At 45.3% G+C, this 14,337-nt stretch overlaps 1 protein-coding gene and 2 long non-coding RNA genes across 4 annotated transcripts in view; 1 reads left to right on the plus strand and 2 right to left on the minus strand.

Moving 5' to 3' along the window:
* The window catches only part of LOC124254254 (neuroendocrine convertase 1-like), a 61,876-nt gene extending 49,152 nt beyond the window's left edge, over positions 1-12,724 (plus strand). The window contains exons 12-16 of one of the 2 annotated variants that reach the window (XM_046688169.1): positions 876-1,042; positions 3,593-3,726; positions 4,954-5,088; positions 5,624-5,638; positions 12,529-12,724. In XM_046688169.1, the coding sequence (XP_046544125.1) occupies positions 876-1,042; positions 3,593-3,726; positions 4,954-5,088; positions 5,624-5,638; positions 12,529-12,618 (541 nt within the window). In that variant the 3' untranslated portion in view covers positions 12,619-12,724. The remainder of the gene's footprint in view (positions 1-875; positions 1,043-3,592; positions 3,727-4,953; positions 5,089-5,623; positions 5,639-12,528) is intronic. The other variant, XM_046688175.1, reaches the window with a different exon arrangement.
* On the minus strand, positions 11,409-11,915 carry LOC124254269. Its single transcript, XR_006892436.1, has 3 exons — positions 11,832-11,915; positions 11,570-11,710; positions 11,409-11,499 (listed from the first exon to the last, which is right to left on the minus strand). It is a non-coding gene; the product is annotated as an uncharacterized LOC124254269 (long non-coding RNA).
* Positions 11,926-12,298, minus strand: LOC124254276. The gene is made up of 3 exons (XR_006892437.1): positions 12,251-12,298; positions 12,112-12,216; positions 11,926-12,041 (listed from the first exon to the last, which is right to left on the minus strand). It is a non-coding gene; the product is annotated as an uncharacterized LOC124254276 (long non-coding RNA).
* Positions 12,725-14,337: the final 1,613 nt, after the last annotated feature.

The raw sequence follows: 14,337 nt of genomic DNA on the forward strand, positions 1-14,337 counted from the left end.
CACGAGTACAGATATCATTACACGAGTACACACACACACCATTACACGAGTACAGATATCATTACACGAGTACACACACACACACACACACCATTACACGAGTACAGATATCATTACACGAGTACACACCACACACACACACACACCATTACACGAGTACAGATATCATTACACGAGTACACACACACACCATTACACGAGTACAGATATCATTACACGAGTATGCAGGGATCAGTCCGCGAGTACGCAGGGATCAGTTCGTGAGTACGCAGGGATCAGTTCGTGAGTACGCAGGGATCAGTTCGCGAGTACGCAGGGATCAGTTCACGAGTGACACCATTACACGAGTACGCAGGGATCAGTTCACGAGTACGCAGGGATCAGTTCACGAGTACGCAGGGATCAGTTCGCGAGTACGCAGGGATCAGTTCGCGAGTACACAGGGATCAGTTCGTGAGTACGCAGGGATCAGTTCACGAGTACGCAGGGATCAGTTCGCGAGTACGCAGGGATCAGTTCGCGAGTACACAGGGATCAGTTCGCGAGTACGCAGGGATCAGTTCACGAGTACGCAGGGATCAGTTCGCGAGTACACAGGGATCAGTTCGTGAGTACGCAGGGATCAGTTCACGAGTACGCAGGGATCAGTTCTCGAGTACGCAGGGATCAGTTCGCGAGTACACAGGGATAACTACATGAGTGCACGTAGATGATGTGTTCCAGATGTCAGTTCCATGTCTACCTGGATACCGTATTCCATATTCCATGAGTTTGGTGACCACGTCTGATGTGTTGTACATGTGTGTATACCCACACGTATTTCAAGCGCTCTGTATGTGCTTATTAAATATTTCATATATTACTCTATGTTGCAGGAGATTGCAGTCGGTGGAGGGGGGTAAGATGCTGGAGATTGAGATTTTAACTTCCGGATGTGTGGATCAAGACAATGAGATAAACTTCCTGGAGCACGTGATTCTCACCCTCAGTGCCGATTATACCAAGAGGGGCGATCTCTCCCTCTACCTCGTCTCCCCATCAGGTGCGTAACACGGGTTGGTGGAACGAGTGAATTACGAAAGTCGCAAGTGAGTTCAGAAATAATGGGCGTTGATACGGCTGTTGACTTGAGGAAGTGAATCACGTTCGTTGTTTCTAGCAACAAAATATTGAGCTACCACTGGTGCGAATGAATATCGAGTGTTGATTTGGGCAAGTGGATAAGGTTCGTTGAATCGAGGGAGTGAACAAACTTCGTTTTCTGGAACAAGTGAATAATGGTCGTTGTCTGCAGCAACTGGGTAATGTCGTTGACTGGAGTCTCTAAATAAATGGTTGTTGACTTGAGCAAGTGGGTAATGTTGTTGGCTGGAGCTTGTAAATAATGGTTGTTGAAGGCTAATGGTGGGGGAAGGCATCACGGGACAGCGGTAGGCAGAAAGGCTAATGGTGGGAGGAAGGCATCGCGGGACAGCGGTAGGCTGAAAGGCTAATGGTGGGAGGAAGGCATCATGGGACAGCGGTAGGCTGAAAGGCTAATGGTGGGAGGAAGGCATCATGGGACAGCGGTAGGCAGAAAGGCTAATGGTGGGAGGAAGGCATCATGGGACAAGGGTAGGCAGAAAGGCTAATGGTGGGAGGAAGGCATCAGGGACAGGTAGGCAGAAAGGCTAATGGTGGAGAAGGCATCACGGGACAGGCATCAATGGTGGGAGGAAGGCATCACGGGACAACGGTAGGCAGAAAGGCTAATGGTGGGAGGAAGGCATCACGGGACAAGTAGGTAGAAAGGCTAATGGTGGGAGGGAAGGCATCACGGGACAACGGTAGGCAGAAAGGCTAATGGTGGGAGGAGGCATCACGGGACAACGGTAGGCAGAAAGGCTAATGGTGGGAGGAAGGCATCATGGGACAACGGTAGGTAGAAAGGCTAATGGTGGGAGGCTAACAGCTGGTGGGAGGAATGGTGGGAGGAAGGCATCATGGGACAAGGCAGAAAGGCTAATGGTGGGAGGAAGGCATCATGGGACAATGGTAGGCAGAAGGCTAATGGTGGGAGGAAGGCAGGCATCATGGGGGACAATGGTAGGCAGAAAGGCTAATGGTGGGAGGAAGGCATCACGGGACAACGGTAGGTAGAAAGGCTAATGGTGTGAGGCAGAAAGGCTAAAAGGTGGGAGGAAGGCATCATGGGACAACAGTAGGCTAGGCAGAAAGGCTAATGGTGGGAGGAAGGCATCATGGGACAATGGTAGGCAGAAAGGCTAATGGTGGGAGGAAGGCATCATGGGACAATGGTAGGCAGAAAGGCTAATGGTGGGAGGAAGGCATCACGGGACAACAGTAGGTAGAAAGGCTAATGGTGGGAGGAAGGCATCACGGGACAACGGTAGGCAGAAAGGCTAATGGTGGGAGGAAGGCATCATGGGACAATGTAGGCAGAAAGGCTAATGGTGGGAGGAAGGCATCATGGGACAATGGTAGGCAGAAAGGCTAATGCTAAAGGCATCATGGGACAGGGGAAGGCAGGTAAAAAGGCTAATGGTGGGAGGAAGGCATCATGGGACAACGGTAGGCAGAAAGGCTGGGTGGGAGGAAGGCATCATGGGACAATGGTAGGCAGAAAGGCTAGAAAGGCATCAACAATGGTAGGCAGAAAGGCTAATGGTGGGAGGAAGGCAAGGCATCATGGGACAATGGTAGGCAGAAAGGCTAATGGTGGGAGGAAGGCATCATGGGACAACAGAAAGGCTAATGGTGGGAGGGAAGGCATCATGGGACATGGTGGCAGAAAGGCTAATGGTGGGAGGGACAGGCATCATGGGACAAACTGGTAGGCAGAAAGGCTAATGGTGGGAGGAAGGCATCATGGGACAATGGTAGGCAGAAAGGCTAATGGTGGGAGGAAGGCATCATGGGACAGCGGTAGGCAGAAAGGCTTATGGTGCGAGGAAGTCACCATGGGACATGGTAAGGCAGAAAGGCTAATGGTGGGAGGAAGGCATCATGGGACAATGGTAGGCAGAAAGGCTAATGGTGGGAGGAAGGCATCATGGGACAGCGGTAGGCAGAAAGGCTTATGGTGCGAAGAAGTCACCATGGGACAGGGTAGGCAGAAAGGCTAATGGTGGGAGGAAGGCATCATGGGACAAAGGCTAATGGTGGGAGGAAGGCATCATGGGACAGGGGTAGGCAGAAAGGCTAATGGTGGGAGGCATCATGGGACAATGGGAGGCAAGAAAGGCTAATGGTGGGAGGAAGGCATCATGGGACAGGGGTAGGCAGAAAGGCTAATGGTGGGAGGAAGGCATCATGGGACAATGGTAGGCAGAAAGGCTAATGGTGGGAGGAAGGCATCATGGGACAATGGTAGGCAGAAAGGCTAATGGTGGGAGGAAGGCATCATGGGACAATGGTAGGCAGAAAGGCTAATGGTGGGAGGAAGGCATCATGGGACAATGGTAGGCAGAAAGGCTAATGGTGGGAGGAAGGCGGTACTGGGGAACCAGGAATGACCAAATGAGAACATGAATAGGAAGCAATTCGGTATAGACATTTATCCTATTTCAACAAAACTGTGCGTTGTTTCCAGGTACGAAGACGATGCTGCTGTCCCGGCGTACCTACGACAGCTCCAGCAGCGGCTACAAACACTGGCCCCTCATGTCCGTGCACACGTGGGGGGAGTCCCCTAGGGGGACGTGGAAACTCATTTTCGAGGACACGGTACCATCTCCGTCCCTTCCATACCAGTATTTCACAGTTTTAGGAGGCCGCATTATTTAACAATACATTGTTCAGTAATAAGTTTCAATAACAGACTATTAATGAAATTTAACATTAGTGAAGATATTTTCAATTGGCAAGGATATCTGTGTAAACCACTGCGTTCATGTAAAGACGTGCAGAGATGCGCCATTTACGCTTGCTGAAAGGTGCACCGGGTTGTGACATTTTCATTCGTATTTGTCATCGAGCCACTCACACTTACATGGATATTTTATGCGTAATTTACGCAAGAACGCAGTGTTCTGGAGTTTTTATTTGAGTAACTGATTGTCAACCACTTGAAGGAGGATGTCTCAAGTATGTGGTCACCGACGTGTCTAGTTATCTTAGGCAAGCTAAATTACAGTAACTGCGGTTGTGATGGACTCCACAGGCCACTAATTTAGTTCGGTATAACCGTAGTTCGTTATACCCACTTCGACTCAAATGTACTGCAAGTTGCCGCGACCGGAAAATAGTTGTTATATAGAGCATGGTGGGCAACTTGACTAAAGCTCCAGGCTAGTGATCAAGCGACCTTGAGGTGCCCGGATCGAGCCCACCTGTTACCGGGTGTAAAAACCTTGGAGTCAACTTTGTGTGCAGACTCTTTCAGTGTTGTCACAACCCCTAGTGTACAGTACACAACCCTGTGCACTTAAAAGAACCTACGAATCCGTTGGTATATGACCTGATGGTGGCCACATGAATACGTGCAAACACCTAGTTGCAGGTACAGCAACGTGCAGTGAACTTGGACAAAGTACTGTGACTGTGTCCCAGTCCACCCAGCTGTGAATGGGTACCTCGTAAGGATGAGAAAACGCTTTAAACAAAAAGTAAATCTCAATATGACTCCCATAATTTTACCTTGCCAATTGGGAGTTGAGATTGACATCCAATGATCGAGGGAATAAAATACCAGCGACTTGAGCATGTACTAATTGCATGGATATGTATGGATGTATCCAATAACAATATCTTTCAGTTTGTTTTAAATATGCTTTACTGCGCAGTATTCCACATCTCCCATTCACAAACCAGTTAATGGTAACATTTAATGAAACATTTGACAAACTGTTAACCAACAATTTGAAACCACTGATTACCAGTACAAATCAACCTAATGGCTTGTCATATTGGACTTATTTATACAGACGCTTGATACAGTTTCTATGGTTGCAGTCAGGAAACGACAACTCTGGCTCAGTGAATGGCGTCTCTCTGACCATGTATGGTACAAAGGTCAAGCCGGAGCACATGCGCAATGGTCCTCGGAACTATAACCCTGATTATAATCAGGTGAAAAATGAGAAAAAGGTACGTAGAAGTACATTGCGGAGGGATATGTTGAAATACGCAAGAAAATGAGAAGGTAAAGCAGGCATTAAAATGAAGCGAAGGGAGAAACAAATTTTGTATTACACTTCAGTCAACTCGGGACTCACTGAATCAGTGTGAATCAGTTATAGGGGATAGGTTACGATGGAAAAGGGTAGTCTTACATACGTCGACTTATTCGACTTCGTGGTAACATGAATTAAAAACTTTCGCTGGTTGCATTCAGTGGCTCAAGCGATAGTTTGTGTCATTGCTTAATTGCAAATTGATATACATCTTTTTTTAACTGATCTAGAATTTTGAAACACGATACTTCCATGTAGTCGGCCACTTAAAGATACATTTTTAGCATTCTGACCATAACTGTTATCGTTTTATCGGGAATATCTGTAGTTAAGTGTTTGTGTATTTCTGTCCTGAATGTTCAAGCAGTGATAAGAAACCATTGTTAATTCATTTGAGGTTATTTTTGTACATTGTATTAATGTCGTGTGTTATCATCATGTTTAACCAGAGACAGGATACAAGGGTGAGTGTCCAGCACAACACAGCACGGGCTTTCCTTCTCTGTACATACAACACAAATCTCCGTAGGAAACGTATGGGAATGTGCATATTGCCTTTTCATATTCATTTGTTTTTCTCGCTTGTACAGATTGTAAGTGACATTCACACAACAGCACCATTTTGGGTTAGGGAGACGCTAGAGTAGCATCTTGAATTTTCGGAGGGATAGAATTTTCTTACGACCCCATAACATGGGGTTGGTACTGGTTCACAATGCACAGTTTCTTTCTGTCGGGGCGGGGTTAACACCACTCAGTCATGATCGCACTGCTTGGGGAAGTGAAGCAATTGTGTACTGATATCACTAGGGGAACCCTTGAAGATCCGGGATATATACTACCGACAACGTGTAATGGAACTGACTGACTGACTGACTGACTGACTGAGTTTGGTTTTACGCCGCTTTTAGCAATATTCCAGCAACATCACGGCGGGGGACACCAGAAATGGGCTTCACACATTAATGGAACTGCAGATATGGTAGTGTGTGCGTAGTGATGATAAGATTATATTTGGACATGTACGTCAATGTTTTGGTGATGCCAGCTCAACACTCTGATGGCGTGCTGTTTGTTGACCTGGGTGTGGTTGTCCTTTGTATTGGCCTCCATTGAGCCTGAGGAGCGACCCCATGGGCCATGTTGGTGGGTGCTTGACTTCTGGTGCCTGCTCACGGCTCACAACACCCCGCAGGTGTTTTATATGGGACATGTCTGGGGGTTTAGCGTGCCCTTCCATTGTCAGTGGGGCGGTGGGAGAGCCTAGCGTTCGCTCGTCACGCCGAAGACCCGGGTTCGAGTCCCCACACGGGTACAATGTGTGAAGCCCATTTCTGGTGTCCCCCGCCGTGATATTGCTGGAATATTGCTAAAATCGGCGTAAAACTAAACTCACTCACTCACTCCATTGTCAGTATGCCTTCTCTCCGGGGATGTTTGATGACGACCTGTTCTGATGTGGTCTGTCATTTTCATCATACTGTTCAAAATTTCTGCCGATAGGTCTATCGAATGGTACAAAGGCAGGGCGAAATGTTTCGTCGAATTACCGATGGCCAGGCAAATGTCCATTCACAATAACCAAATCAGTTCGTCTTCTGGACGACACTACCGTCCGGTCACTAACCCTTACCTGTCATGGTCAAGAACCAATGCCCTGGCAGACCGCTATGTCGTCAAAATTTGTGAATTGGAGGTAAACTTTGAATGATTTGTAAACATGACGTAACGCCAAAAAAATGTTGCAGTACAGCCCGCGCCTCTCTTTGCTGAATGTAATAAGTAGTCAGGACGACTCCCTTCCTGGGACGCCTTCCCGTGGGTCGCTTAGCTCAATGGCATTATTGACTGTCAGGTACCCCATAGACGCGCACACTGTGGTTTCCGAATCACCATTCAAACATTAGTTCGCTTACCTTTGTCGGTAGTGTATGTACCTGTTTTTCAAAACTCTGAGGACTAACAAGTCGGTCAGGACCCCGTTCCTCAGAGCCGTCGTAGCGCTACGACTGTCGTAAGTCAATGTTAAAGTATGGGAGTTACGATCATCTTAGCGCTACGATCCCTTTGTGGAACGGGGCCCTGGTTCGCTGACTTGATTGATGTATGCCATCGTATCCCATTTGTTTAGATATGAAGGTAATCACTTGATTGTCTGGTCTAGATTATTTACAGAACGACGTTATATAGCTTGCAATTTGTGAAATTAAAGAACTGAGAACTCTTTCCTCACGAACGATATTGTAGATCCCCTTTCATCATCACCCCTTGTGGGTGTAGGATCGTTGGATTATCATGATACATTTTTTTCAGGATGCCAATGGAGAGGGAATATCTAACAATATATAAGCGGTAACTGTTCGTTCGGGGCACGTTATGGATTGTGGTTGTGCAATATTGACAGCTGGTTGTCATTATGTGTGTCATTAACAGGGGCGGATCCGGGATTTGGGAGAGGGGTGGGGGTGGGGGGTGCACATAAATCATGAAGTCCAAAGGGTAGGTGGACCTGCTCCTGAGGGAATTTTCCTCTGGATCCACCCCTGATTACGATACACAATCGGTTGTCTTTGGGGGAGTAGATTGACGTTGTAGAATGACAACCAGCTGTGGAGGGAGATTGACAAACATTAAACATTTGTTGTTTTAGAGGAGGGTCATAAACCCTTGTGGAAATTGACACTCCGTTGTCATGGGGAGAGATAGCTAGTTGTCATTAAGTGTGTCATTACGATTGACAGTCGGTTGTCTTTATGGGAGTAGATTAACGTTAAAGAATGCCAACCAGCTGTGATTGTGGGAGAATATCGATACATGTTTGTAATTTATGGTCAGATTTACAATTGGTTGCCATTGCGGGATGAGATTTACAATTGGTTGTCACTGAGGGAGGAGACTGACAATCGGTTGTCATTATGGGAAAGATTTACAATCGGTTGTCATTGTGGGAAGTTATTTACAATCGGTTGTCATTGTGTGTAGAGATTTACAATCGGTTGTCATTATGGGAAGACATTGTTAAACATTTGGATATAAGTTAAGGAAGGTGACGGTTGTCGTGGGACTAGATTGTTAAACATTTGGATATAAGTTAAGGAAAGTGACGGTTGTCGTGGGACTAGATTGTTAAACATTTGGATATAAGTTAAGGAAGGTGACGGTTGTCGTGGGACTAGATTGTTAAACATTTGGATATAAGTTAAGGAAAGTGACGGTTGTCGTGGGACTAGATTGTTAAACATTTGGATATAAGTTAAGGAAAGTGACGGTTGTCGTGGGACTAGATTGTTAAACATTTGGATATAAGTTAAGGAAAGTGACGGTTGTCGTTTGGGACTAGATTGTTAAACATTTGGATAAGTTAAGGAAAGTGACGGTTGTCGTGGGACTAGATTGTTAAACATTTGGATATAAGTTAAGGAAGGTGACGGTTGTCGTGGGACTAGATTGTTAAACATTTGGATATAAGTTAAGGAAAGTGACGGTTGTCGTGGGACTAGATTGTTAAACATTTGGATATAAGTTAAGGAAGGTGACGGTTGTCGTGGGACTAGATTGTTAAACATTTGGATATAAGTTAAGGAAGGTGACGGTTGTCGTGGGACTAGATTGTTAAACATTTGGATATAAGTTAAGGAAGGTGACGGTTGTCGTGGGACTAGATTGTTAAACATTTGCATATAAGTTAAGGAAGACGGTTGTCGTGGGACTAGATTGTTAAACATTTGCTTGTTAAACATTTGCATATAAGTTAAGGAAGGTGACGGTTGTCGTGGGACTAGATTGACAGAAACTGTTGTTTGTCATTGCTGAAGGAACATGACAATCGGTTGTAATTGTGGGAGAATATTATTAAATGGTTGTCATTAAAGGAGGACATTGTTACAAATATTGAAAGGAAATTTGAGTATAGGTGACATTATTTGTGCTTGTTGGTGTCTTCATGCACGTGCACGTTCTAAACGCACACATTGGTGGCAGCGAGATGCGCCCATTTGAAACACGGGCATGACATTAGCTGGAACATTCATACCGGAGGCTTAGGGACTGGCCATGTTATTGAGAAAACCTGAAACATAACAGGCTTTACCCTTAAGGTACATTATTAGACATGTCTGATATCGTGTACAAGTGTATGTTTTGAAATACAGTTAACATGTTTGGCTTATTTCAGCGAAAATAAGAACTGCGTGTTTGAAATACCGAAGTGACAAATATCCTGTTTCCAACAAACATCCCACTTGGTCGGTTCCTGAACCATTTTCGTTTGTGAAATACATCTGTTTCTTCGATGCACATTGCAAATCTTTCTAGTACAGCCTAACTCTTGAGAATCCCACACAGTTAAGGGGACACTATGTAGCTCAATATCAACGTGTGTTAAGTCGACAATAATTGTCACATTCATGGAACCTCTTTAGGCCGGATTCCTGACAATCCAGGTGCGGGAAACGACCAACCCAGGACACGTTAATCAATACCCATGAAGACCCGGGTCAGAATATTGATCTTCAGTAACCCATGCTTGTCGTAAGAGGCGACTAACAGGATCGGGTGGTCAGGTTCGCTGATGAGGCTGACACGTGTCAAAGTATCCCAATTGCTTAGATCGATGCTCATGCTGTTGATCACTGGATTGTCTGGTCCAGACTCGTTTATTTACAGACCGCCGCCATATACTGGAATATTGGTGAGTGCGGCGTAAAACTAAACTCACTCTTTAATCAAAACATTTGTTAATCCGTTCGTTATGATAACGTCTGGATTAAGGATTTCACTAACATAACTGCCAGATTGCCGTTATATCTGACCTAACACCCTCCTACGTAGTATACTACTTTCAGACTGATCTGTTTCATGCCCCTTGCGCACTGCCATATGCACAATGAATGAATGAATGAATGAATGAATGAATGAATGAATGTGCCAGACTGTACTAATTTGAGATGAAGGGAATGGATTAAAGTTTTTGTCAATAGAAAGCTCTCCTAGTGCGATGTAATATTTGAGTTGTCATTTTACCTGCTTACATATTATTTCTGTAGTATAGCATGTAGTCGCTGTAGCTAGCCACACGTGACCGCTCGTAGAGATACAGCTTGAACCACAATAGTGAGTGAGATGACCAACTAGCTTCCTGTCAAACAGTTCATCCATAGCAGTATGTTGCCTTTAGAATTGACTTACACCGTTCAACACAGTGCTGACTGACTGTGCATGGCTTACATCGTACCCCGTTTGCAACTATAATCAATCCAAAAACCTAACTCGATGTTCAGACAATTCTGAAGCATTATTGAGGAGTACAATAATAACTAGCGTTGTGGATAAAAACGTCTTTAACACCCTCGACGCCCTCAGGAAAAAAGGATTTTGTTGTCCATAATGTGTTAAAAAAAACTTAGTCTCACTGTACCTAGAAGAGTTCAAGCTATACCTTATACGAGCGGTGAAGCATGTAGTTGTTGAACTTTTGTTGGATTCTGAACAGGATCTCTCCCGCGTCTTACGGTAACAGCAAACAGCACATGTCGATAAGTGTAATAAACATTGGTGTGTCAGAAGAAACGCGGGCGAGATCCCACATATTGGTTCATGGTATGTCAGGCGATACGACTAGGATGCATGTTTGTAGCCCTTAAAACTTGGGTTAGAACAGGGTACCGTTGTACAACCTTATAGCGCGCCAATCGTAAGTCTGTGTTAGGGTATGGGAGTTACAATCACTTTATCCTTATGATTGCTTTGTACAACAGCACCCCGATATCCACCAACCTATGTTTGACGTAAAGGGTGTACACATGGACAGGCTGGTGAGGTTGGTGAGGTTGGTGAGGCTGGTGACTTGGTGGGTGGAACTCGAACAGCGTGGATCGAGAATAGACGGTCGATTGCTTTTCACGCATGCCCTTTATATGTTTCTTTATTTCCTGGTTTACCAGTAAGCAGCCTTTACACGTATATTTGGTTATATTATGGTCATTAGTATGCATTGTTTTGTGCACGTTTACGTCTATGTATCATGATGCGGCTCCCCCAGCTCAGATTTCAGTAACGTTATGTCATGAACATACATCGAGTTATCGAGTGACAGCGCGGCGCCCGCTCTTGTGTGTCGGGCCTGTCTACTGGTGTCACTAACGCCGCGTGCAAGACCTGTGAACAGTTGACAGTAATATCAGGTGGAGGACCTGGCAACAGTTGCACAGTACTGCCACGTTCAGGGCCTGCCTAAGGTTGCCCAACGCGGATGACCTGTGAACAGCTAACAGTAATGTGACGTGGATGACCTGTGAACAGCTGACAGTAATGTCACGTTGATGACCTGTGAACAGCTGACAGTAATGTGACGTTGATGATCAGTGAACAGCTGACAGTAATGCAACGTAGATGACCATTGAACAGCTGACAGTAATGTCACGTGGATGACCTGTGAACAGCTGACAGTAATGTCACGTGGATGACCATGTGAACAGCTGACAGTAATGTCACGTGGATGACCTGTGAACAGCTGACAGTAATGTCACGTGGATGACCTGTGAACAGCTGACAGTAATGTCAAGTTGATGACCATGACCTGTGAACAGCATTGAACAGCAGACAGTAATGTCACGTGGATGACGATTGAACAGCTAACAGTAATGTGACGTGGATGACCTGTGAACAGCTGACAGTAATGTGACGTTGATGACCATTGAACAGCTGACAGTAATGTGACGTGGATGACCTGTGAACAGCTGACAGTAATGTCACGTTGATGACCTGTGAACAGCTGACAGTAATGTCACGTGGATGACCTGTGAACAGCTGACAGTAATGTGACGTGGATGACCTGTGAACAGCTGACAGTAATGTCACGTTGATGACCTGTAAACAGCTAACAGTAATGTCACGTGGATGACCTGTGAACAGCTAACAGTAATGTCACGTGGATGACCATTGAACAGCTGACAGTAATGTCACATGGATGACCATTGAACAGCTGACAGTAATGCAACGTGGATGACCTGTGAACAGCTGACAGTAATGTCACGTGGATGACCTGTGAACAGCTGACAGTATGTCACGTGGATGACCTGTTCAGTAATGTCAAGTGACCTCAGTTGTATGGTGCAACGTGCAGCTCCAGCCAAGAGTTGTACAGTAATGTCGCAGGCATGTCGAGCCAACAGTCGCCTAAAATGTCACGGACCTACTTCAGTTAACTCAGGTCTCATGCAGTTTGCTGCTGTACACTTATGTGCATAAAGCAATGTGTATGGTATGTTTGTTTTATTTCCAGTCTAGAAGTAATGTACTCTTATTAGACCTTTTGTTACAACGTGAAGTTCTTTATTCGTTCAATCAATTTCAGGATGACGGTGACCATCAGTCGAAGTCTGGCAGCACGTTAGCCGAGTCTCTTCTTCAGCTGAGGCTGAAATTCTTGTCGAAGATGTTGTGAGGCAGCGACTGAGGTATCAGCACGGAATGAACGTCATTGTGTTAGGGACTCTAACGTTTGTTTCTTGTTGTTTACAGACAACTTGTTCAATAAAGTTGTTACCATACCCGTTGTTGTATATTTGTCCTGACACTTACCATATTGCCAGTTTTGTCCTGACACTGACTATATTGCCAGTTTTGTCCTGACACTTGTTTACATATTGCCGGTTTTGTCCTGACAACTGACCATATTGTTCAATAAAGTTGTTACCATACCCGTTGTCCTGTATATTTGCCGGTTTTGTCCTGACACTGACCATATTGCCGGTTTTGTCCTGACACTGACCATATTGCCGGTTTTGTCCTGACACTGACTTTATTGCCGGTTTTGTCCTGACACTGACCATATTGCCGGTTTTGTCGTGACACTGACTATATTGCCGGTTTTGTCCTGACACTGACCATATTGCCGGTTTTGTCCTGACACTGACTATATTGCCGGTTTTGTCCTGACACTGACTATATTGCCGGTTTTGTCCTGACACTGACTTATATTGCCGGTTTTGTCCTGACACTGACCATATTGCCGGTTTTGTCCTGACACTGACTTACTATTGTCCGACACTGTTTTGTCCTGACACTGACCATATTGCCGGTTTTGTCCTGACACTGACTATATTGCCGGTTTTGTCCTGACACTGACCATATTGCCGGTTTTGTCCTGACACTGACTATATTGCCGGTTTTGTCCTGACACTGACTATATTGCCGGTTTTGTCCTGACACTGACCATATTGCCGGTTTTGTCCTGACACTGACCATATTGCCGGTTTTGTCCTGACACTGACTTATATTGCCGGTTTTGTCCTGACACTGACTATATTGCGGTTTTGTCCTGACACTTTATTGTCCTGACACTGACACTGACTATATTGCCAGTTTTGTCCTGACACTGACTATATTGCCGGTTTTGTCCTGACACTGACTTATATTGCCGGTTTTGTCCTGACACTGACTATATTGCCGGTTTTGTCCTGACACTGACTTATATTGCCGGTTTTGTCGTGACACTGACCATATTGCCGGTTTTGTCCTGACACTGACCATATTGCCGGTTTTGTCGTGACACTGACCATATTGCCGGTTTTGTCACTGACACTGACTTATATTGCCGGTTTGTCCTGACACTGACTGACACTGACCATATTGACACTGACCATATTGGTTTTGTCCTGACACTGACTATATTGGCGGTTTTGTCCTGACATATTGCCAGTTTGTCCTGACACTGACTATATTGCCAGTTTTGTCCTGACACTGATTTATATTGCCGGTTTTGTCCTGACACTGACTTATATTGCCGGTTTTGTCGTGACACTGACTATATTGCCGGTTTTGTCCTGACACTGACTCATATTGCCGGTTTTGTCGTGACACTGACTTATATTGCCGGTTTTGTCCTGACACTGACTATTTTGCCGGTTTTGTCGAACCCTGACTATATTGCCGGTTTTGTCCTGACACTGACTATATTGCCGGTTTTGTCGTGACACTGATTATATATTGCCGGTTTTGTCCTGACACTGACTATATTGCCGGTTTTGTCCTGATTACACTGACACTATTGCCGGTTTTAATTTTCAACATAATTACCTTTGATTTCAACACTCTTGGTTCAGAGAAACCACATGCAGGAATCTAACCACTGCTGGTGTCTAAGTTTGGGTGTAATCTATTT

This window comes from Haliotis rubra, unplaced genomic scaffold (assembly GCF_003918875.1).
Source record: "Haliotis rubra isolate DU_JTF1 unplaced genomic scaffold, ASM391887v1 Scf115, whole genome shotgun sequence".
NCBI lineage: Eukaryota > Metazoa > Mollusca > Gastropoda > Lepetellida > Haliotidae > Haliotis > Haliotis rubra.